Raw genomic sequence first — 21740 nt, 5'->3', positions numbered from 1 at the left:
CCTAGGTTCCCTCGGTTAGTGCCAAAGGACAGCCCGCCTAGTTGGTCCGCCCAGGCCTGGGCGGTGTGGCCAGGCCCCCCCTACCCCACCTAGGTGCTGGGCAGACTGCTTTTTGAATCAATGATACATAGAATGAGGATCAATGCAGGGGAAATGAACACATTTCCATATATAGGTGGGTGGAATAGCTTGTTAACACTTGTTAGGTTGTACCAACAGCCTGTGTATTGGTTCAGTTTCATGTGTCTTGTATAGTTTGAGTCAAACACAATGTCATGCATCTTGTAGATTCCGTTCCTATTATGGTTCTTCTGGAGAGCATGGAAAGAGCATAATGAGAGAATCTTAAGAGAGTTATTTTAGTTAGTGCTTTCCATTAGCAAGCCTCCAAGTCAATGTGTATTGAGCAATAGGTGTTTCGTAATTAGTTATGAGGAGGTTGGCAGTCTGGACATTGAGGAGGGTTTGTTGATATTTGTTGTGTGTTTTGTGCTAAAGCTCATACTTATCAGACATATGGCTTCCTCCCCCAAGAGGTTGTAAAGCTTTATCTCTGTTAAAAATCCTAGGATCTAAGTGTCCTAAGTCTATTTGTATAGGAAGTTTTGTCCATAATATGTATGGGTAGTTTTGTCCATAAGACTTTCTTTTAAATGATATATAAGTTAAGCGGTGTGTGAGGGTTTGTTTGAACCTCATGTCACTCTCTTCTTTCTCACACATCTTTCATATCTTTATCTCTCATGTCTCTCATATCTCTGTCTTCTCTCTTCTTTTTTTCTGTTCTCTTTTCTCTCTGTAGATACTCTAACATGGTATCAAGGTCGATCTTTGCTTTTCTTTCAGCTTCCCTGCTCTCCCCCTTTTCTTACATCTTCCCCTTTCCTTTCATCTTCCCCTTTGAAAAAAAAGAAGAGGAAACCCTAACCCTGTTGATGATGATCTCGTCAAGGGGTGTATCCTAGGACTGTTCAATCTTGGATTGTTCTATCTAGGGCTTTGTGTGAAGAAGGCCATGTGGATCTGCAGTTAGGGTGGCGATACTGCTGTGTGTGAAATTTCTCTTTCGAATTCAAGATCTGCACAGAGATCGTGACCTAGTTTCAAGTTACTGCCAGTCTATGCTGCTGGGTGTGTGTTTTTTCTTTCATGATCAAAATCTACAAGGAGGTCATGACATAGTTTCAGTAATGGTAGTGTGATGATGCTTTAGATGTGTTCAATGTGGTGTTGCCCCAATTCATTCAAGTCTAAGAACGGGACATGATCTAAATGATAAGTATCTCTCTCCTCTTTGAGTGGTTTCTAACATTGTACTAGGCTTGTGTGAGTGACGGAAAATTGCCGATCATGTTCTCTTCTTTACCCTTTATTTTGTATACTCATGGATAAGGAAATCAAACCTGATATCCTTACTTTTCTTGAAAAGTGTGTATACAAATCACCTCAGTAAAATAAGAGAGTCCAAGTATGTTGCATGGGCACAATCTTGTCAAAGTATTCTGTGGTGCAAGGGGGAAACTGAAATACTCGACTGAAGACAATCCTAGTGAATATGATAGGTAGATGTGAAGAGTGGATGAGGGAGAATTATATAATTATGACCACTTTGTGGAGTAGCATGGAACCCTAAGTAAGTGCGAATGCGATGTTTCCTGATAGAACTAAAGAAATTTGGAACAGTTTGAAAGTAACAAATTCATCATATACAAAAATATCTCGGGTATATCATCTATTTAAGAACATGTGTCAGTTGCCACAGGGTAATATGTGGACATAGTTTTAAAAAGCGGACCGCCCAGCGCCTAGGTGGTTCAGAAGGCTTGGGCGCATCGCCCAGGCCTAGGCGGCCAAACTAGGCAGATATCTCTGAGCGCTCGGGAACCCGCCGAGGCACCCACTTGAACCCACCTAGGCAGCCGCCCAGGGCCTGTGCCCCGCATAGGGGCAGAAATGCAGCTCCTTGACGGTATTTTTGGGTTATTTTTTTAATACTAAAGGGGCAAAATTGTGGGTTTTAGGTTCATTTGAAACCTAAAACCCATTTGAGGCTATTTTAGAGAGAGAAAACCCAAAAAAAAAAAAAACTACTAGGCCGCCTAGGTTTTGCGCGCCCACCTGGGCGCCCGCCTAGGCACTTGGCGGCCTGGACCCCCCCGACCGCCTAGGTGCCGCCTAGTGCTGTTTGAAATACTGTATGTGGTAGAATTACATAAGAGGCAACATGAAGAATTTAGGTTTGCCACATTTTTATCTAGCCTTAATCCCAAGTACCATTCAATACATGAGATCTTGGCAAGCCGTGAATTCCCATCTCTCACAAATGCACTCATGAATTCAATGTGTCAATATATCTGCTTCTCCCACTCCTTCTGACTCAAGTGTCAGCGATGGGTCGGCCTTGAGTACAATTGTAGGGAGAGGTGATGGAAGCAGAGATCGAGGCATGTTTGTGATTCAAGAGGAGGCCAAGGTAGAGGTGATGGTGGCAAAGGTCAAGGAACTCGCAAGTGTTCGCATTGTGGACGTAAAAATTATATGGTTTATAAGTGTTGGGACAAGATTGGTAAGCTTGCTTAGGAAAACCAGGCTATTCACACATCCGAGAGTGATAACCTTTATCTGAATGGACCCAGTGATCGTGAACAATAGTTGGATTTGTTGGTGACTTTGTTCTGCTTTCCAAAGAAGAATATTATAAACATGTTAAGCAAGTATAAAAGTCTATAATTTCCTCTTCCTCATCTACTGCCACGTATAAAAGTCTATAATTCCCTCTTCCTCATCTACTGCCACCCTTGCCAACTCTGCTACTTCTATGCTTCTTACCTTTCAGAAACCTGCTCTTTGGGTTATTGAGTCAGGAGCTTCTGATCACATGACTGGTGAGTCCTCCTTTTTTGTATCTCTAAATAAGTGTATTCCTAATTCCTCTGTTACCCTGGCTGATGTATGGTGGTCCAGTGTGACAGGGCAGGGTACAATTATGCCTACTTTTTTCCTCTTTGTCGTTTGTACTATACGTTCCAAAGTTCCCCTTCAGTTTATTATTTGTGAGCAAACTGTATAACCTTTTATCCTTTGTGTCTTTTAGCATCTAAAGACGAAGAGGATGATATGTGGCGGGTATGAGTTAGGGCACTTGTGCTACTTGGATCATGATGTGATTGGTGATGCTCATCACTCTATTGATTCTCCTTTCTTATGGCATTGTCGGCAACAATGTTTAAAAAAACGATGAGTCACAACACACTCGCCTGAGTCTACACTGGAATCGGTCACCCCGTGTCGATTCCACTGAACCACCAAGTTTGCTACAGTGAACCACCAAGTTTGCTACAGTGAACTGTCGAGTCTGCACAGGAAATCGGTATTATGACATCATCAAACCGAGGGGAGGGCATTTTTGTAATTTTTTTAAAAAATTGGGGCAATAATGGCATTATACAAGTATGGCCATGTGCATACTCATGCTTTTCAAGCACGTGACAAAGATGGTATTGAGGAAGGTTTTATGCACATTAAACTTCTTTCATTTTTTCGATGTGCGATTTGAGCATGGTATAAGGTATAGGCTTGAAAAGGTAATACAATATAGGCTTCTATTATAAAAGATAATACAAAAAGTGGCGCTTTGGTTAGTCGGTTATCACGTCCGTCTTCTAACCTAAAGGTCCTAGTTCGAACCTTGGCAGCACCATCTTCTTATTCTTTTGTCAAAAAAATAAAATAAAAGGTAATACAAGTATTTCTTGTCAAAACATAAATATTTTTCAAAAAAATAAATAAAAGGTAATACAACAAGTATTTCTTGTCAAAAAATAAATAAAAGGTAATACAACAAGTCTTCTTATTCTTTTTGTCAAAAAAAAAAGAGAAGGTAATACAACAAGTATTTCTTGTCAAAAATAAATAGAAGGTAATACAACAACTCTTCTTATTCTTTTTGTCAAAAAAATAAATAAAAGGTAATACAACAAGTATTTCTTGTCAAAAAATATATATTTGTCAAAAAAAGAAGAAGGTACTACAACAAGTATTTCTTGTCAAAAAATAAATAAAAGGTTATACAACAAGTCTTCTTATTCTTTTTGTCAAAAAAGAGAATAAAAGGAAATGCAACAATTATTTCTTGTCAAAAGATAAATATTTGTAAAAAACAAAAGAAGGGTAATTCAACAAGTATTTCTTGTCAAAAAATAAATAAAAGGTAATACAACAAGTATCATGCTTTTCAAGCACGCATTTGAGCTGCGATTATTGTAAGCTTAAATTAGATATGTAAAGGTAATACAATATAGGCTTGAAGCATGTTAGCTCTTTTTTTCTCTCTCATATATGAATGCCTATTGTTAGATTTTTTTTTTTACTTAGGAATAAATAGTCTAATTATATTTTTTATTTTTATAACATGGTGGTCTTTAACATAAATTTAGAAATATTAATTTAAAGATAGATTTCATACAATGAGGCCATTTGAAATCTCTCTCTCTCTACTAACAATCTCTTCCACTAAATTTATTCTAGCAACCTAAAAAATTAGAATTTTAAAAAATTAAAGTGTTATTTCAAAAATTGGTACGCATTCTAATAATTTCTACATTGATAAGCAAATCTTGTATTTTATTTGCATTATAAATTATGTAATGTACTATTTTTCTTACGGTTGTCAATAATATAATTTAAAGTAGATGATATTATAAGATATTTTGGATTTGTTATTATTTGTATTGTAAAATAATTATAAAATGTAAACCAACAGTTTCAATTTCAGTAAATAATATTATAGTTAGTTAGGTTGTAATAATTTGGGTTTTTTTAGTGTAGGGTTTTTTGCCAATTCGAGATTTTAGTGGCCATTTTTTCATCGATTTAATCCATTCTTTATTGTAGTCCATGTATTGTTATATACTTCACCCATGATAATTCTATGATTTTCTTTTGTGTGATATAAATTTAATGGTTAACATAAGTTCATACAGGGAAAGAACGTCTCAATATTCGCATATTGATGAAAAAACATGAAAGTTAATAATGTAGTATCTCATTTCTTATTGGATTCTTAGAAAACAACATTTATAATGATTTTTAAAACTTTTTTTGGATTTTTTAGTGCCAAATCCGACCGATTCGGTCGATTCTCGATCTGAACCGCCGATTCACTGATCCGGATGTGTTTTTGGGGTGCCCGATCCGGGGCACCGATCCATTTTTTAAACGACTGGTCGGCAGTGTCATCCTTCTCTCAATAACTTGAAGTTGTTAGTTCCTTCTTTGGAGTTTGTGTTTGCTTTAGAGTGTGAAGCTTGTCAGTTAGGAAAGCATCATAGGGTGCCATTTTATCATAGAGTTGACAAATAGATATTTATTCCATTTTCAGTGGTTCATTCTAATATATGAGGTCTAGCTAGAGTTCGAAATTTGTCTGGCCATAGGTAGTTTGAAACTTTTGTGGATAATCATTCACAAATGACATGGGTTGAATTTAGTAAAAGAGAGAGATAGGATTTTTCCATTTTTAAATTGTTTTACAAAGGCATCCAAATAATAAGAATATTTATTTCACGTTCGAATAATGCTAAAGAGTATCTTTTTAGAGAATTCCGTTATTCTTTTGCTCAAGGTGGGATTTTAAACCAAATTTCTTGTTGGAAGGAAAAATCAACACTGACTTGAAGTAGCCCATTATTTGCTCATTAATATTCATGTTCAAAAGGTTTATCGGGGAGATATCTTGCTAACCTCATGTTATTTAATTAATCATATGCCCACTTAAGTCTTAAATGGAAAAACACTACACTCGGTTCTCTTTCCTTATGCTTCACTGTTTGTTGTTCCTCCTCTATTGTTTGGGTGTGTTTGCTTTGTTCATAAGTTAGATACTGGTAATGATAAGCTAGATACCTAGGTTTTCAAGCATGTGTTTATTAGGTATTCACACTTCGAAAAAGGTTGTCGTTGTTGTCATCTTGGTTTATGAAAGAAGTTTGTTTGTGCTAATGGTACCTTTTTTTGAAAACACTGCTTACTTTTCATAAGAGAGACATGTGCTTGAAACAAATATTTTTTACCTTGCTTCTGAAGATGTCTCAAAGTCCTTGCCTTCTATGATTCCTCTTGTATTCCTATTGATACTTCTCCTTTGCGGCAGTTACCTGATTCCATTGAATTGAGTACATCTACACGTCATGAACTTTCATAGGAGCAGCCCATAAAGGTTTACACCAGAAGAAAAATGCAGGGTGGGCATTCCCCACCAATTCAACTGGCCACTCAGTCATCATGTTTGTCTACCAATCTACTTCCTTCTTGTGATGGTGATGTACCTATTGCCATCCATTAAGGTATCAGGTCCTGTACTCAACAATTGCACAATTTCTTACCTCTACAAATTTGTCTCCATCATATAAAAGTTTTGCTTTAGCCCTTTCATCTATTTCTATTCCTAAGACCTATCAGGAAGCCCTTTCTCATACTGGGTGGCAGAGAGCAATGGTAGAGGAGATAGTGGCACTTCATTCAAATGATACATGGGAATTCATTGAGTTACCAACTGGAAAATGACTATTGGGTGTTGATGGGTTTATGCACTCAAATATCTACCTAATGGCACTGTAGAAAGATTAAAAGCTCGATTGGTAGCCAATGGACACAAACATTTGGTATCGACTACTCTGAAATATTTACCCCTGTTGCTAAACTTAATTTAGTTCGAGCGGTTATATTTGTGGCTGCCAACAATGTTGTGGCAAATTGATGTCAAGAATGCTTTCCTCCATGGTAATTTACAAGAAGTGGTGTATATGGAGTAACCACCTGGTTTGTTACTCATGGGGAGTCGGATAGAGTATGTAAGTTGAAGAAAGCCATTTATGGCCTGAAATAGTCCCCACGGGCATGGTTTGAAAAGTTTAGTGCAATTGTTATACCATATGGATTTCATCGCCGTCGTGCAAATCATTTAGTGTTTCTTGAATACATGACTCCAGTATAATTGCTTTAGTTGTCTATGTTGATGATATTGTTGTTACTGATCAAGAACAATCCGTCATTTGAAGGGACGTTCGAAGCAATATGTTCAGACTAAGGATTTGGACCAGCTAAGGTATTTTCTGCGAATCAAAGTAGCCAGATTGAAGCATGAAATTAGTTTGTCTCAAAGGAAATATGTGGTGATTTATTGACAGAAACTGGAATTTGGGCACTAGACCGGTGAATACGCCAATGGATTCAGGGCGATTTGTTTGAGGATTTGGGAAGGTACAGAAGATTGGTAGGCAGGCTGATTCATCTGACTATTACCAGGCCTAATATTGCTTTTGTAGCAAGTGTTGTGAGTCAATTTATGCATATACTTTGATGTCGACTTTTGATTTACAAGCCAAATAATCATTTAGCCATTGAAAGTTACTCAGATTCTGATTGGGGAGGTTCACCATCTAACAAGTGGTTTACCACAAGTTATCGTACATTTATTGGTGGAAACATGGTAACATGTAGAAGCAAGAAACAAAATATTGTGTCTAGATCTAGTGTAGAGAAGGAATACAGAGCAATGGCACATACTATATGTGAATTGATGTGGCTGAAAACACTAATTCAGCAGATGGGTTTTACTGTTGTTGAACCAATGAAGATGTATTGTGACAATAAAGCTTTTACCTATATAGCCAGTACAATGTTTCATGAAAGGACCAAGCATATTGAACTAGACTGTTATTTTATAGGGAGAAAGTCACTAGTAAGCAGGTGTCGACTCCATGTGTAAAATCTAAGGATCGGCTGGCATACATCTTCACTAAAGGCCTTGGTTGTAATATGTTTCAAGCTGGGCATGGGCAACATTTATGCTCTAGCTTGAGGGGGAGTGTTAAAAATCCTTTGTTATCTAAGCCCTAGGATCCAAGTGTCCTAAATCTATTTGTATAGGCAGTTTTGCCTGTAAAATTTTTTTACGGGCAGTGTTGTATTTAAGACTTTCTTTTAAATGACAAATAAGTTAAGAGGTGCGTAAGGGTTTCTTTGAACCTCATGTCACTGTCTTCTCTCTCACACGTCTTTCATATCTCTCTCTTTTTCTCTTTTCTCTCTCTAGATACTCTGGACAATCTCAAATATGCTTAATGGGATAAACTTAGACTCGCTGGGCTCAGTGTCATTTTTGATAGCTGTGTTATCCTACACTGATATGCAGGCCCATTGTGTCGATGCATAGTGAAATATCACCAAATAATTTATTTTATGGAAGGGTTTCAGATCTTTAGTGGCCCTCTTGCTGGTTTTGCAATTCTGAGAGTTATAGTAGTACACCTTCAGCTTCACTCGTAGGGTCCAAATCAAGTGTTCATACCCTTAGTTCTTGCTCCAGTTTCCTTTGTTTTTTATTTTTTATTTTTTTATGATGGGAGGCCATCGCATCCCATGGGGAAATAGGCTTGTCCCTGCCTCCTGAGCATACCAGGGACATGGGATGCTAAAGTAGCAAAGAGGAGCAAGAAAAACCAGTGTATGTGCCTTGAAATTAGTTCTTGATCTTAAGGCTTTGTTTAAACAGTAAGTAATGTGTCTGGACTGACATGTAGACTTTCTTTAGGTCATGGGCAATTTTGTTAGCAGGTGCATGCGTTGTGGCATTATAAAGTTTTGGACTTTGGTTTTTGTATTTGGATTATTTCGGGAGTATGGTTATAGGTTGGGCTTGGATTGTGTTGTGGAGCTTGTTTGGTTTTGGGATGGGAGGGTGGCCTTTAGGGCCTGGTAGTTGCAGGAACTTTGTACACTGGATGGCACTTCCACTCTGAAATTGCAATTCTTCCCTTCCCCTGAACTTTGTTCCCTAGACCTTTCTACATTACTTTTTGGAACTATTGATGTTTTACTGCTGCTGCAGCTGTTCCCCCTGCATCTCGTATCTTTAGTCTTTCAGCTGACGTACTTTGCTACTAATTACCAAATAAAAACTTTTGAATTTCCATTGAGACATGGTTTTATAGATGCTTTGCCTGTTGGTGTCTAGCATGTCTAAAATGTCTAGTACTTTTACGTAGCTCTAGAGATTCTGAGGCGAATCCACAAGGAAGCATTTTATTATCTTTTATAGTATAGATGTGTATGTGACAACAGTCACCAAGTGGAGTGTCGAAGAAACACCACTGCGGCTTTTGGCCTACATACTCATGTAATATGATCAATGAGCTTTTTGCTGGCTGTGATTGCTAATATAATGTTATCTTGTGGACAGGATGTTTTAGGAAGCATCTCTGTCATTGAGGCTCATAATAGTACCACTAGCAGCACCAATGCAAGATCAGATCAGGAACAAAAAGGTATAATTCCATGACATGAACTCCAAGATACTACATGCTTGTTATGTTGGTTTTGGTTGTAAAGCAATGTCCCATTTCTCAAAGTAACAGGGAAACCAGATCCGGTGCAACTGCCTGAACAAGCTGAGGGCTCTAGTCCTCACAGAAATGTAAGCATTTCCTGGTCATGTTTTTCCCTTGAATCTCTTAACTTGTTGCATTTGAACAAACTTGAGGGTTTACATTTTTGAACTTGCAGACAGAAACAGATGGAATTGCAAATGATGGGGGAACTGATCCTGCTAAAGCTAGTCTAAGCGATGAGATGGAGAAAGCATGTGAGCATGTGTTTGGGAGCTACTGCCTTTGGTCCAAGGAGCATAAAGAGGAGATGCATGATGCTGTGGTGAAGAAAATGAAAGACAAGTTGTTCTTGGCCAGAGCTTACTATCCGAGTATTGCAAAGCATCCACTGCGTGACAAGCTCCAGCGTGAATTGAGGCAAAACATTCAAGAATTCGAACGGATTCTCAGTGAAGCTAGTACGGATTCTGACCTTCCTCATAGGTGAGTTACTTTTGAATGTATGACTTGTGGCCCAAGTTTTCTAACCTTAATCTTAATCCACTCAAGAAAATACTTGTGTGCAAGAAAGTTTTGCTTGCTTGCTTGTCTCATCATGGCTGGTTGAGAGAGGGTGAAAAATCTTGTTAGTCTGGGTAGTGTAGTATATGTTTTGTGTGCAACAAAGTTTAGCTTGCTTGCCTGTCTCACCATGGCTGGTTGAGAGAAGGTGAAAATTCTTGTTAGTCTGGGTACAGTGTAGTATATGTTTGTCAGAAGATCACTTGCGTATGAGTTTCCTGTATGCTCTCTCTCTCTCTCTCTCTCTCTCTATCTCTCTCTCTCTCTCTCTCTCTCTCTCTCTCTCTCCATGATGAACCCTGTGGCAGTCCTAAATCTAAATGTAAAATGGCAGTGGAGGAAATGCAGCTAGGAAGTTGCTTAGTCAGGGTCTGGGCCCTGATTTTATATTGAATATATAGCCATGAAAAGTAAGGTTCTCATAAAAAATAGGGGAAATTTATCACAATTCACCGAAAATTTGAACTATTTAACATTTTTTCTTGAGAATGTTAACATATGTATTAAGAAGGGCTCAGTACAAAAAATGGGCTTCCCTTGAGCCGGGAGCTACCCCAAGAAATGGCTACCCACAAACTGGGAGCTCTATACAAAAACCACCACGGGCGTGGGAGAGAGCAGCAAAACAGGGGGCAAGAGGCCAAGAAAAGGAAGGTGGACTGAGTCTCCAAAAAGTTTCTGTCACTAGAGTTAGTAGCACTAGCTTTTGCCACAGTGTCCGCTTCTGAGTTGCCTTCCCGCCAAATTTGGCTCTAAGAAATTTGAAGCCCCTGCATAGGTGGGAGATTTCATTGAAGATATGTGCCGGGACTAAGGGCAAGTTGCTGAGCTAGAGGCCCAGGAGATTACGTTGCTGGAATCGCCTTTGACAGTTAAGGCTGGGCTCCAAGAGGGGTTGAATAGTTTGAGGCCTTTAAGAAGAGCTAGAGCCTATGCAGTTCGGGAGTCTGAGTGGCCGATATGCTTAGAAAAGGAGGCCAGGACAGTGCCTACATGGTCCTTAAAGAGACCACCAATGCCAGCAGGTCCGGGATTGCCTAGGGAGCAACCCTCGAGGTTGAGTTTTACGAGGCCTAGTTCTGGCAGTTTCCACAGAGAGGTGTGAGACATGCGAGGATTGCTGAGCAAGGCCAGCCCATCCGAATGGAAGGCCGAAGGACAGGAGGAAATCCTTTGAAACCCTTGTGATTTGATGCCCAAAAGATGATCACAGTTTTGATCCTTTCAAATAAGGAAGCCAGAGAGGAACTCTCTCCTCGAAAAATCCTACTGTTTCGCTCACTCCAGACAGTTTGGAGGAGGCCGTCATGGGGGCCTTCCACAGAAGAATACCTGATTTACCCCAGGGAGAGGGATGGAGAGGAGAAAAATAGGGGGATGATGCGAGGGGTCAGCCATTGCCAGTGGAAAAGTTGGAGAAGAGCTCCCCACAGGTAATGGGCAATGGGGCGATGAATGAATAAATGAGCATTGGATTCCTCTGCTGCTAAGCACATTGCGAAATGGGGATTGGTGGGCCTCTTCTTTGGAGTTGGTCGACTGTGAGGGCTCTCTTTGAGAGAGCTATCCAGTTTAAAACTTGAATCTTGGGAGGAGCGAATGAAGACCAAGCCTTAGCCACAATAGAAGCTGGAGCATGGGGAAAGGTGGAGGGTTGAAGGAGTTTTTTGTAAAATGAGGAGACTGAAAAAGTCCTTGAAGGTTCCAGGCACGAAATAATATTGTCGTCACCTTGGATAAGGAGGAAGTTTGTGCGAAGAAGGGAATAGAGGTAGACGAATTCCTGGAGTTCTGAGTATGAGGTTGTTCTCCTGAAGATGGGACTCCAAACTCTGGCTGAGCCCTAGGTAGGGAAGAGGTCTGCTACAGTAGGCTTAGGAGGAAGAGGAAGGAAAAAGGTCTTTTGAGGGGGGTATGACCTATTCAAAGGTCGCACCAAAACCTAACTCAACTACCATCCCAGGGATACAGGTATTATCTTTAAAGAGGTTTAGGATACTAAGGAGGGATCTCCAAGCCAGAGGCTCTTTGGTTGCGTATTGCCACCACCATTTCCCCAGGAGAGCTGTATTAGTTTTCCTGAGACTATGGATGCGAAGTTCATGTTGGTGGCGAGGTAGGCAAATCTTGTCTCAGGAAATCAGGTGGAACTTATGTTTATTGTCCTCGCCTTCCCACAAGAAGTTCCTCACGAGTTGCTCGAGGTGGGAACTAACTGTCGCTGGCATTTGGAAGAGCGACATTTGATAGATTGGCACATTAGATAGGGTGGCCTTGATGAGGGTGACTCTTCCTTTTGAAGAGAGAAAGTGACCCTTTCCAAGCTTCAAATTTTTGGTCGAATTTATCAATAATATGTGCCCACAAGCTTTGTTTAGACTCTCCTATGCACAAGGGAAGACTGAGTTAGGTAGAAGGAAGGTTTTCCGATTGCCATCCCCATGGCCACCCTTGCCAATCCCCATGGCCACCCTAATCATCTCGGACTTATCCATATTCACTTTGAATCTTGTAGCCAATTCGAAAGACTTGAGGAAGAGGAGGGAGTTGACCTATTGGTTGGAGGCATTGCAGACGACAAGGGTGTCATCTGCGTGATGTCAAGTGGGTTATGATTGGTCCTTGGGGTCCACACTCTTGAAACCATGCGGCAGGCTTGATTGGAAAAAGCAGTTTTGGAGCGACCAAAGACTTTGGCCACTATTGCAAATAGGAAAGCGGAGAGAGGGTCGCCTTGTCTTAGGTCTCTTGATGAAGGGAGGGAGCCTTTGGGGTCCCATTAATTAGGACCGAGAAGTGAGGGTTGGAGATGCAACCTTGGATCTACTTCCTCGGCTGGTGACCAAAACCCATTCGGGCAAGGATTTCGTCGAGGATATCCTAATCAACGTGGTCATAGGCCTTCTCCCAATTGAGTTTGATGACCAGACCTGGGGTTTGGAGAGGTGCCTCGAGTGGATGCATTCATGGGTGATTAGGGCACTGTCTAGGATTTGACGGTCCTTAACAAAGGCACCTTGCTGGGGGGAGATGACTGGTCCTAGAACCTCTCTGAGGCAAGAAGCAAGGGCCTTAGAGAGGATTTTAAGAGACTGTTAATAAGATTGATGGGGCGGAAGTCTTTGAGCTCTTCAGCCCCTTCAACTTTCGGGACCAAGGCTATGAAGTTGGCATTGAGGGCCTTGTGGACAATGCCCCTATCAAAGAATTCTTCAAAGAAGGCCAGGTCATTGCGGAGGGAACTCCAAAAGGAATTGGAGAAGGCTAGGGGGAAACTGTCGGGGTCAGGGGCTCGATCTTGGCCTAAGTCATGGATTGCTTTGAGGATCTCATCTTCCAAGGAGGGGTGTTCTAACTAGGATACCTTCTCAGCAGGGTGGCAGAGGAATGTGAGGTCCCTCATAGACAGTTTGGCATAAGAGGGGGCGGAGAAGAGGTGTTTAAAGAAATTCAAGATTGCCTTTTCAACCTCGGCCAGCTGTACGAAGTTTCCTTCAACAACATTGATGCAAGTAATGGTTTTATCACGCCTCCTACAGTTTGCAATCTTGTGGAGAATGCTGTGTTGAGGTCCTAAAGCTTGAGCCACTTGACCCCGGATCATTGATACACAGTAGATTCCCTCTGATTTAAGGAGAGATCAATAATCTATCTTAAGTTGGGCTCTTTCTGTCTTTCATCTACAATAAGGGCTCTAAGTTCCTCGAGGACATCCCGTGCCTAGACGAAATGTAAAATTGAACCTTTTCAAGACTGGAGATTACCCGAAAGCTACTTACTCCATTCTTTCAGCAAAAGTTTAAGGAGTTGGAGCTTGCATTGGAGTAAGAAACCAGCCCTCCTCGAAACGAGGGAAGAGCCCACCAAAGTGGAATCAGGTAAAGGAAGTTGGGTTCTTCTAGCCATGCCAGCTCAAATCGAAAGGGTTTGAACTTTGGGGCCTGGTTGGGTGTTGAGAAGGATATGACAATGGTCCAAAGTGGGTTTGGGAAGGGCTAAGGTATGGGATCCGGGGAACAAGGAATCCCATTATGTGCTAAGCAAACAACGGTTGAGGTTAGAGAGGGAGAGGGAGAGTGGTTGGACTAGGTGTACTGGGCACCCTCTACGAGAATGTGAATGAGGTTATGTCTGGATATAGAATCTGAGAATTGGGTAATTCCCATGGTCACTCTTAAGAGGGAGTTATGTTCAAAAGACAACCTTGTGATATTGAAGTCCTCTTTGAGACCCTACAAGGAAGGGGGTATGGGGGTCGCTTGGTTGAGTTTGGCCCAAAACTATTCCCTAAGTTTTTCTAAGTTTTTGCCGTAGACAGCCGTGAATTCCACAAGAGGCCATCTGAAATTCTTGTAAGGACCACAGTCACTGAGAAGGAAGCAACACATGAGGTAATGGAATGAAGGGAGGGGTCCCAAATGCCTTCTGAGGCTCCCATTGCAGGGAGGGCTTCCTACTGACAGGGCCTTAGGCCCCACACTTGTCGAACTAATTAGAGGGTGGGTGAGGGGAATTTACTTTCTGTGAGGCAAAGATGGTAGGGGAATGACGAATGTTGGTGTCGTGCACTACATTGTGCTTGGTCGGGTGCCTGAGGCCTCGAACATTCCAAGAATGGATCAACATGGTTAGAAAGGGAGGGGGAAGACACGTCTGGATGAACGTTGAAGAGAGGTTCCCTCTGAGGGGGCAGGGGCCGTAGGTGGACCGGCGGATAGAGACGGGAGGGCGTGCCAGTCGTAGTTAATAACGAATGCTAGGTCGAAGATTTTTTTATTGCCTTGGCTGTTTACCTGTGTTCTAGATTGAGCATCCACCTCGAGGAAAGCTTTGACAGCTTCTTGTGGACCATCAAAATGGAAAACCATCACTTTGAAAACTTGGATTACATTTCCTTGAGCTTGGAACATTTTTTCTATGTATCTAGAGTCCACTGACATGGGAGAAGAGGAGTGCTCCTACAAGAGGAGACTTTAGGTGTGTTCAGTGAGGATGCACTAGCTGGGGAAGGGGGGGGGGGGGGGGGGGGGGTGTTGTTGGAGGAGGAGGTAGGGGTGCCACAGAGAAGGGGGTAGAGGGAAGGACGAAGAGACTAGGGGAAGGATCTGAGTCTAGGAAGGAGGTGGGAAGGGGAGGAGGGGGGGGTGGAGCTGCTAGGGGGTTGAGAAGCCTACTATGAATAACGGGAGGGGGAGGGTGATCCGAAGAGATCGACCGGCGAGCGGGGTTCTAGATGGCTAAAGCCGCTGAGAGAGCAAAGCCACTTTCATGATGATGAAGGAGGTTGGTTGCCTTCAGGAGTGGCAAAGGGAGAACGCTATCGAAATGGGTAGAAGCACTTGCATCTACATTTGGCGCCACTTGTAGTTCAAAAGATGGGAGGAGTTGTAGAGGATGCTAAGGGGGAGGGTTTGCCAAAGAAGAAAGCGCTAGATTTGCGTCTGGGGGGGGTGTGGTGTAGGGGGATCATTGAGGGGATGAGGGAGAGGTCGTCGCTGAATTGAGCTGGGTTAAGGAAGGTTTCATGAGGAGAAGACCTCTTGAAAGAGGAAAGGCGGGGGGTGGAGGAAGGCAAGGAAGAAGACAGAGGAGGGCGAGAGTTGGGGGAGAGGCCATGCGTGGAGGGATACAAGGAGGAGGCTGGTCGGGTTCCTTGGGATGGGGACTAGTTTGATGATGGGCTACAACAAGGCCAGATGGCACAAGAGCTAGACGGAAGGGGAGAGGGAGCCTGGATGACATGCTGAGGAGGGATTCAAAAGAGGGGCAGACCATGTGAAGGGGCAGTGAAGAAGGGGGGGGGGGCGGGGGGAAGGATGGATCACATGGGTGGGTTGAAAAATGGGTGTTGAGGGGAGAGAGAAGAAGGCGGCTTGGGGTCAGAGTTCAAGGAACACATGTCGTCCTCATGAAGGGGGGAGACCAAGGGGGACACGACGGTCTCTGGAGGAGAGAGGGAATAACAGATGACAGTCTCGGAGCAGGGCTGATGGGTTGGAAGTGTTGAATCAGCAATTTCTCTCTAGTTTTTCTCTGTGCTTGGGCATCGTCACGGGGTTTACTACCTATCGAAACGCTCGTCTCGATGAGATGCATGCTCACCAAATTTGAGAGCGATCTGACTCGGATCGAGTGAGATGTAGGCCTCGAAAGTCACAACCACCTTTAATGGTGTTTTGGTGCAGGGTGGCCACACTGGAATAGTGTGCGGCCTACCTCTTTTTGGTATTTTACCCATAAGTTTGTCTTGGAGTGCTCGATTAAGCTGGAACTTGACCTATAGGGGTTTTGATCGTGTCGGATCCAATGGAGGTGGTCCCACAACTGTTTGACGCACCAAAAATATAGTTCTAGTTACAGGGTCTATTTCAGGGTGCTAAAGGTTGATTTTGCTAAAATTGTTTCTTTGTGATCACTGCCTTAGAAATGTCTGATCGCGATGAAACTTGGCAGGTGGCCTTTTGGAGTGCTGATGAAGATGTTGACCAATTCTGGAGCCATTCCGAGACTATCAAAATTTCCACTGTTTTGTAGGCTTTATTGACCTGCTTCCTCTTTATTCCGCATCAAGGACCAAGGTGCTGAAAAATGTGTTTAAACGCCAATGAAAACCATGAGAAGACGGGAACCAAGGGCTGCTCCCCGGAGAAACAAGACGGCTCAACTGCCAGTCGAGCAGGAATTTCTCAGGCCTCTTCCCCCACTACCAACTTTATTGGACTGCATCCCTGACCCGATCATCCTTCCTTCCTCATCCCACCAAGAGGATGTCCCCAAGCCATCTTCCCCTCAGAGCATGTCCAATGAGGGTGACGACGTTAAAATCACTCCCCAATGGTTTGAGCAGGGGAAAGACCTAAAAGATTCTCTGCACACGTTCAACTCTGGTGATGACGCAAAAAGCTGTCCATAGGGAAGGATGGATCACATGGGTGGGTTGAAAAATGGGTGTTGAGGGGAGAGAGAAAAAGGTGAATTGGGGAGAGAGAAGAAGGCGGCTTGGGGTCAAAGTTCAAGGGGCACGTGTCGTCCTCATGAAGAAGGCGGGAGACCAAGGGGGACACAACAGTCTCTGGAGGAGAGAGGGAATAACAGAAGACAGTCTCGGAGCAGGGCTGATGGGTTGGAAGTGTCGAGGCTTCACTTGTGGACGTTGAGCAAGGAGGGGTGATGGCCATTCAATTGAGTCTAGGACGGTTATGGTTGGCTGAAGCCTTGCACCTGCGGATTACCGTAGTCCACTCCCTGTGATCTGAAGGAGGTTGACTACCGAGGTCTAGAGGTTGGATATGGTGGGGAGAGGGTGGTGAAGCTAGCTACCAAGCGATGAGAATCCGGTAAAAGAGGCTTTCCACTTCTATCCACAACATGGAAGGAATAGAGTTGGGGTCGAGGACCGCTATCAACAACTGAATTGATCCCATTGGAAGGTATTCTAAGGTCGTCCAATGGATGGAGATGAAGGAGGCACAAGCGTTTCCATTGAGTTTGAAAGGTTCAAGGGTCTAGGCATGGAGAGGGATTTCGAAGGCCCTCAGGTATACCTTACGAGTCTTGAAGGCTCAAAATCATGGGTCTAGGGAGCCAAGGAAAGGGAAGCTCCACGAAAGCTAGCAGAGTTAGTCTTCGCAGCTAGAAAGGCTATCAACTGAAAGGGAAGAGGAAGAGAATTCTCCTGTTCTTAAGTTTTCTACAGCAGAAATTAGGTTCACCCCGAAGCCTTTTACCCCATTTCTTGATATCACGAACGTTATCTCGACGGGCTTGGAAAGAGCCAACCAAGGAAGAGGAGGGTTCAGATTTCAAGGTGGGGTCCTCTTGACTAGGAGTGAGACGAACATTGGGTGAAGGTTTGGAAGGATTTTGGTTTGGGATAACAAGAGGGGGTAAGGATGGAAATTGGGCAATGGAGGCGGGAGGAGAGGGGTTGAGGTCAGGTCACAAGGGAGCAGTCTGATGGAGAAGAGTATGGACAGGGGGAGGCTTGACGAGATGGACATAGTTATAGCAGAGGAAGACAGTGGCCAGAGGTGGCCTATAGGGAGCCATTGGAGTCAAACTCACACCAGTTATCCTGGGTTCATAGTTAAGATTTCCTTCTAATTCTCATCTGAACTATTTAACATTTTGCATTTCAGCTTGACTTTCGTTCTTAGCTCGTTTTCATCTCTTTTTCTTTTTTTTAACAAGTCTTATATGAGAAGCATTTTCTGGTAGCCCATTTAGAGGTGCACATTTGTTGGACCCATGAAGTTTTTGTACATGGCCCTGATTGTTTTGGGGTCTCCCTGTCATACACCTTTTCACTCTCTTCTCTTACTCAATACAAAGGTTAACATATTTTAAAAAAAAGCATTTTGCCTTTGATGTAATTTGATATTTATCAATTTTCAGACTACATTCTTTTGAAAAATCATCAAAAAAATGATGGGTAAATTGGAAATTGATCAAAAAAATATGGGCAAACTGCTAGCTCAAATATTAGGTGTAGTTTGATAAATTTCCCTAAAATATATTTTTTCCAATATCCATCCTTTACTCCATGGTCTTCTTATATTTGTTCATTTTTCCTTGCCATCTTTGGTTCTTTATGATTAAGTAACTTTATGGTAACAATATTTTTGTTAAGCTAAATCCGCTTTCTTTATTTTCAGTGTTGAGAGGAAGCTGCAGAACATGGAAGGCGCCATAGCCAAAGCAAAAACATTTTCTGTGGATTGCAATAACATAGACAAAAAATTGAGACAGATTCTTGATATGACTGAGGATGAGGCTTACTTCCACAGGAAGCAGAGTGCCTTCCTCTATCAACTTGCAGTCCAGACGATGCCCAAAAGTATTCACTGTTTATCAATGAGATTAACTGTGGAGTTTTTCAAAACCGAACCACCTGATGAGGAGCCCTTTCTAACCAACGGATATGATGGGCCATCAGACTCATACCATTATGTCATTTTCTCCAACAATATACTTGCTTCATCTGTTGTTATCAACTCAACTGTCGCGCATGCCAAGGTATGGGCTGCATATATCTTCTGCAACTTTTTGGTGGTACCTGTGTGTGAGACTCTTGTTTTTCAGAATTTTGTATTCTCAGTCCCTGTTGGACTCTATGCTCAGATGGGTTTGATCTGATTTGTGTGGTATTGCGGCTCACTGGAACAGGAAAGTGTGAAACTGGTTTTCCATATAATAACAGATGGGCAGAATTATGTTGCCATGAGACAATGGTTTTCAAGAAGCCCTTATGCATTTGCCACCGTTCACATCCAAAACATAGAAGACCTGAATCTTGATTCCTTTGGAAGTTCAGAGCCTCCCCATCTCTCATCGTCTGAGGAGTTCCGAGTTTCCATTCTTCGAGGAGGCTCATCCTCCTTGTCTCCAATGAGACCCAGATATTTGTCTCTATTCAGCCATACCCACTTTTATCTTCCCCAGATATTCCCTGACCTGCCGAAGGTGGTAGTTTTGGGTGATGATGTGGTTGTCCAGAGAGACCTCTCAGCTTTATGGAACCTCAATTTGGGAGGGAAAGTTATGGGTGCTGTGGACTACTGCCAAGTGAGGCTTGGTACCCTGAAGGGTTTCCTCGGTTCCAGTCAATTTGATGACAATGCATGTGCTTGGATTTCGGGATTGAACATAATTGATTTGGAGAGGTGGAGGGAGCAAAATCTCACAGGGACTTATAGAAGGTGGCTTCAATCGGTGAGTACTTTAGGAACTCTCTTTGTTTATAATAACATAGATAAATTACTGTACATAGGCTATCAATTTCTGATTTTTTTTTTTGCCGTGTGTTAGAATTGCTTTACAATGCACTTTTTCTGTTTGTTGGGTAAGTGGCACTTTAGTTCATACGAATAAAATGTGTGTTGCAACGATGTGTGAAAATCCATAATGAAAAGATTTGTTTTTCCTTTTTTGAGAGCTAAAAGAAAAGAAACAGTGGCAACATGTGAAATCATCTGCAGAGGGACTAATAGAACTCTCTACTAATGGAACTTATTATAATCATGTTTTTCAACATTAAGGAGATCTTGTTAACCCTAACCCTTAGTTGGTTTTTAACGGGAAAAAGAGATAAGCTGTTTAACAAAGCTTCATAAAGAGGATCAAGTATATATCTTTTTTTTTTTTCCGATAAGTTGGACTTAAACATGTATCTTGAGAGGGATATAAGATGTATGTTTAACTTTATGTGCCAAGACTCTAGACTACACCTTGAAATTTGCAAAACTAATCAAGAAACTATAGTACTTGCAGTTTGGCCTATTATTTAACACATTTATTGGTATAACTTGGACAGCAGAGTGGGAAGGGGCCGGGGTGGAGGGCTGGGGCATTACCTGCAAGTTTAATCACATTCTATGACATGACTTACAGTCTTGACAATTCATGGCTTGTTTCTGGGTTAGGGCATGACTATGGGATTGACAAAGAAGTCATAAAGAGATCAGCTGTGTTGCATTACAATGGCATCATGAAGCCATGGCTGGAGCTGGCCATTCCAAGCTACAAAAGGTATTGGAGAAAGTATTTGAAGCGAGACGAGCAGTTCATGAATGAGTGTAATGTCAACCGATAACGGATGAGAGGAAGGGGAGAGTGAAGTGAGAGAGGGAGAGAGGTAGATGGTGCATGGGCAAATTGCCTGCCAGATACCACATTTTCATGTATTCTTTTTTCCCAGATCAGGAGATCTGGTTCAATTCAATTTTATTCTTGAGAGGAAAAGAGGAGATGCCTCCATAATAAAGGGCCATTATTGGTATCATCTTTGTGCTTGAAGAGAAGATTCAGAGGGTGGTTCATTGCAACGTAGCTGCGTGCTGCTGAGTTGAAAAAAGGTCCTTGACACAAAAGATTTGAAATGGAATGGATGGTTGCTCCTTTCTCGTTTTGTTGCTTTGGCAGCAATGTAAAACAAAAACTGTATAGAGGTAGGTAAACCTTGCCTGGTTAAAACTGGCAATGCGGATGAATAGGGATGTCTTTCTATGATGTATGAACGGGTTGGTATTATTAGCATTTGCAACTCCAGGGGAATCGCCTTTGTTCTCCTGCTGGAAGGACTCCTGTTGATGACTTTGTTTCTTGATTGATTGGTTTTAACATGTGAGTGCAATTCTTTGTTTCTTGATTGATTGGTTTTAACAAGTGAGTGCAATTCTGTTCTTCGCCACCCAACCCACCCAATAGACTCTCTCTCTCTCTCTCTCTCTCTCTCTCTCTCTCTGGAAGCTCGACTGCCTTTGCTTGAAGTGGTGTATGGAATAATAGTTTTGTTTCTTTTAAGATTGGGAAAAGTTTATATAAGGTTGTAACCAACCTTAAAATGTATAACTATGGATGCACCTCAAAAATCCATGGAAAAAGTTGTTTTCACGTTGAAAATCTTTTTTGATTGATCATCTTGACATCGAGATGTATGAATATGAAAAATAAAAAGATTTTGAGACTCAGAAATAGTGTATCTTACAATATATTATATATATCGTCCATTTTCAAATTTTCCATATGTTTATAGATCTATTTGATTTTAACCATTTGAAATTTTATAGTCAAATATAAAAATAGATTTTGAAATAATCCTAAGAATATTTTACATCAAAATTATATGTTATGATAAAATTTGAAGGTGTGCCTAATTGGATCGTTAAAGGTTGCAACCTTATGGAAACCACACCCTTTAAGATTAGTGCTTTTGTTTCTGTACACAGCACATCCTATCCACTTGATGTGTTCTCTCTCTCATTTGATGTAAAAGTATCAGCCTCTATAAAT

General features: G+C 41.9%; 1 protein-coding gene across 9 annotated transcripts in view; it reads left to right on the top strand.

Moving 5' to 3' along the window:
• GAUT7 (galacturonosyltransferase 7) overlaps positions 1 to 21096 on the top strand; it is a 29971-nt gene extending 8875 nt beyond the window's left edge. Inside the window, exons 5-10 of one of the 9 annotated variants that reach the window (XM_088874113.1) lie at positions 9242 to 9326; positions 9411 to 9475; positions 9565 to 9872; positions 18605 to 18965; positions 19116 to 19661; positions 20266 to 21096. In XM_088874113.1, coding sequence (XP_088730239.1) covers positions 9242 to 9326; positions 9411 to 9475; positions 9565 to 9872; positions 18605 to 18965; positions 19116 to 19661; positions 20266 to 20541 — 1641 coding nt within the window. In that variant the 3' untranslated portion in view covers positions 20542 to 21096. Of the gene's footprint in view, positions 1 to 9241; positions 9327 to 9410; positions 9476 to 9564; positions 9873 to 16403; positions 16587 to 17792; positions 18036 to 18604; positions 18966 to 19115; positions 19662 to 20262 lie in introns of those variants that run through there. The other 8 variants (XM_088874117.1, XM_088874115.1, XM_020666114.2 and 5 more) reach the window with 8 other exon arrangements.
• The last annotated feature ends 644 nt before the right edge of the window (positions 21097 to 21740 follow it).

Source organism: Amborella trichopoda, chromosome 8, assembly GCF_054954075.1.
Source record: "Amborella trichopoda isolate Santa Cruz 75 chromosome 8, AtrichopodaSantaCruz75HAP2 v2.0, whole genome shotgun sequence".
Classification (NCBI taxonomy): domain Eukaryota; kingdom Viridiplantae; phylum Streptophyta; class Magnoliopsida; order Amborellales; family Amborellaceae; genus Amborella; species Amborella trichopoda.
The sequence above is the reverse complement of the archived record's forward strand: the minus strand, read 5'-3'. Positions and strand labels throughout refer to the sequence as shown.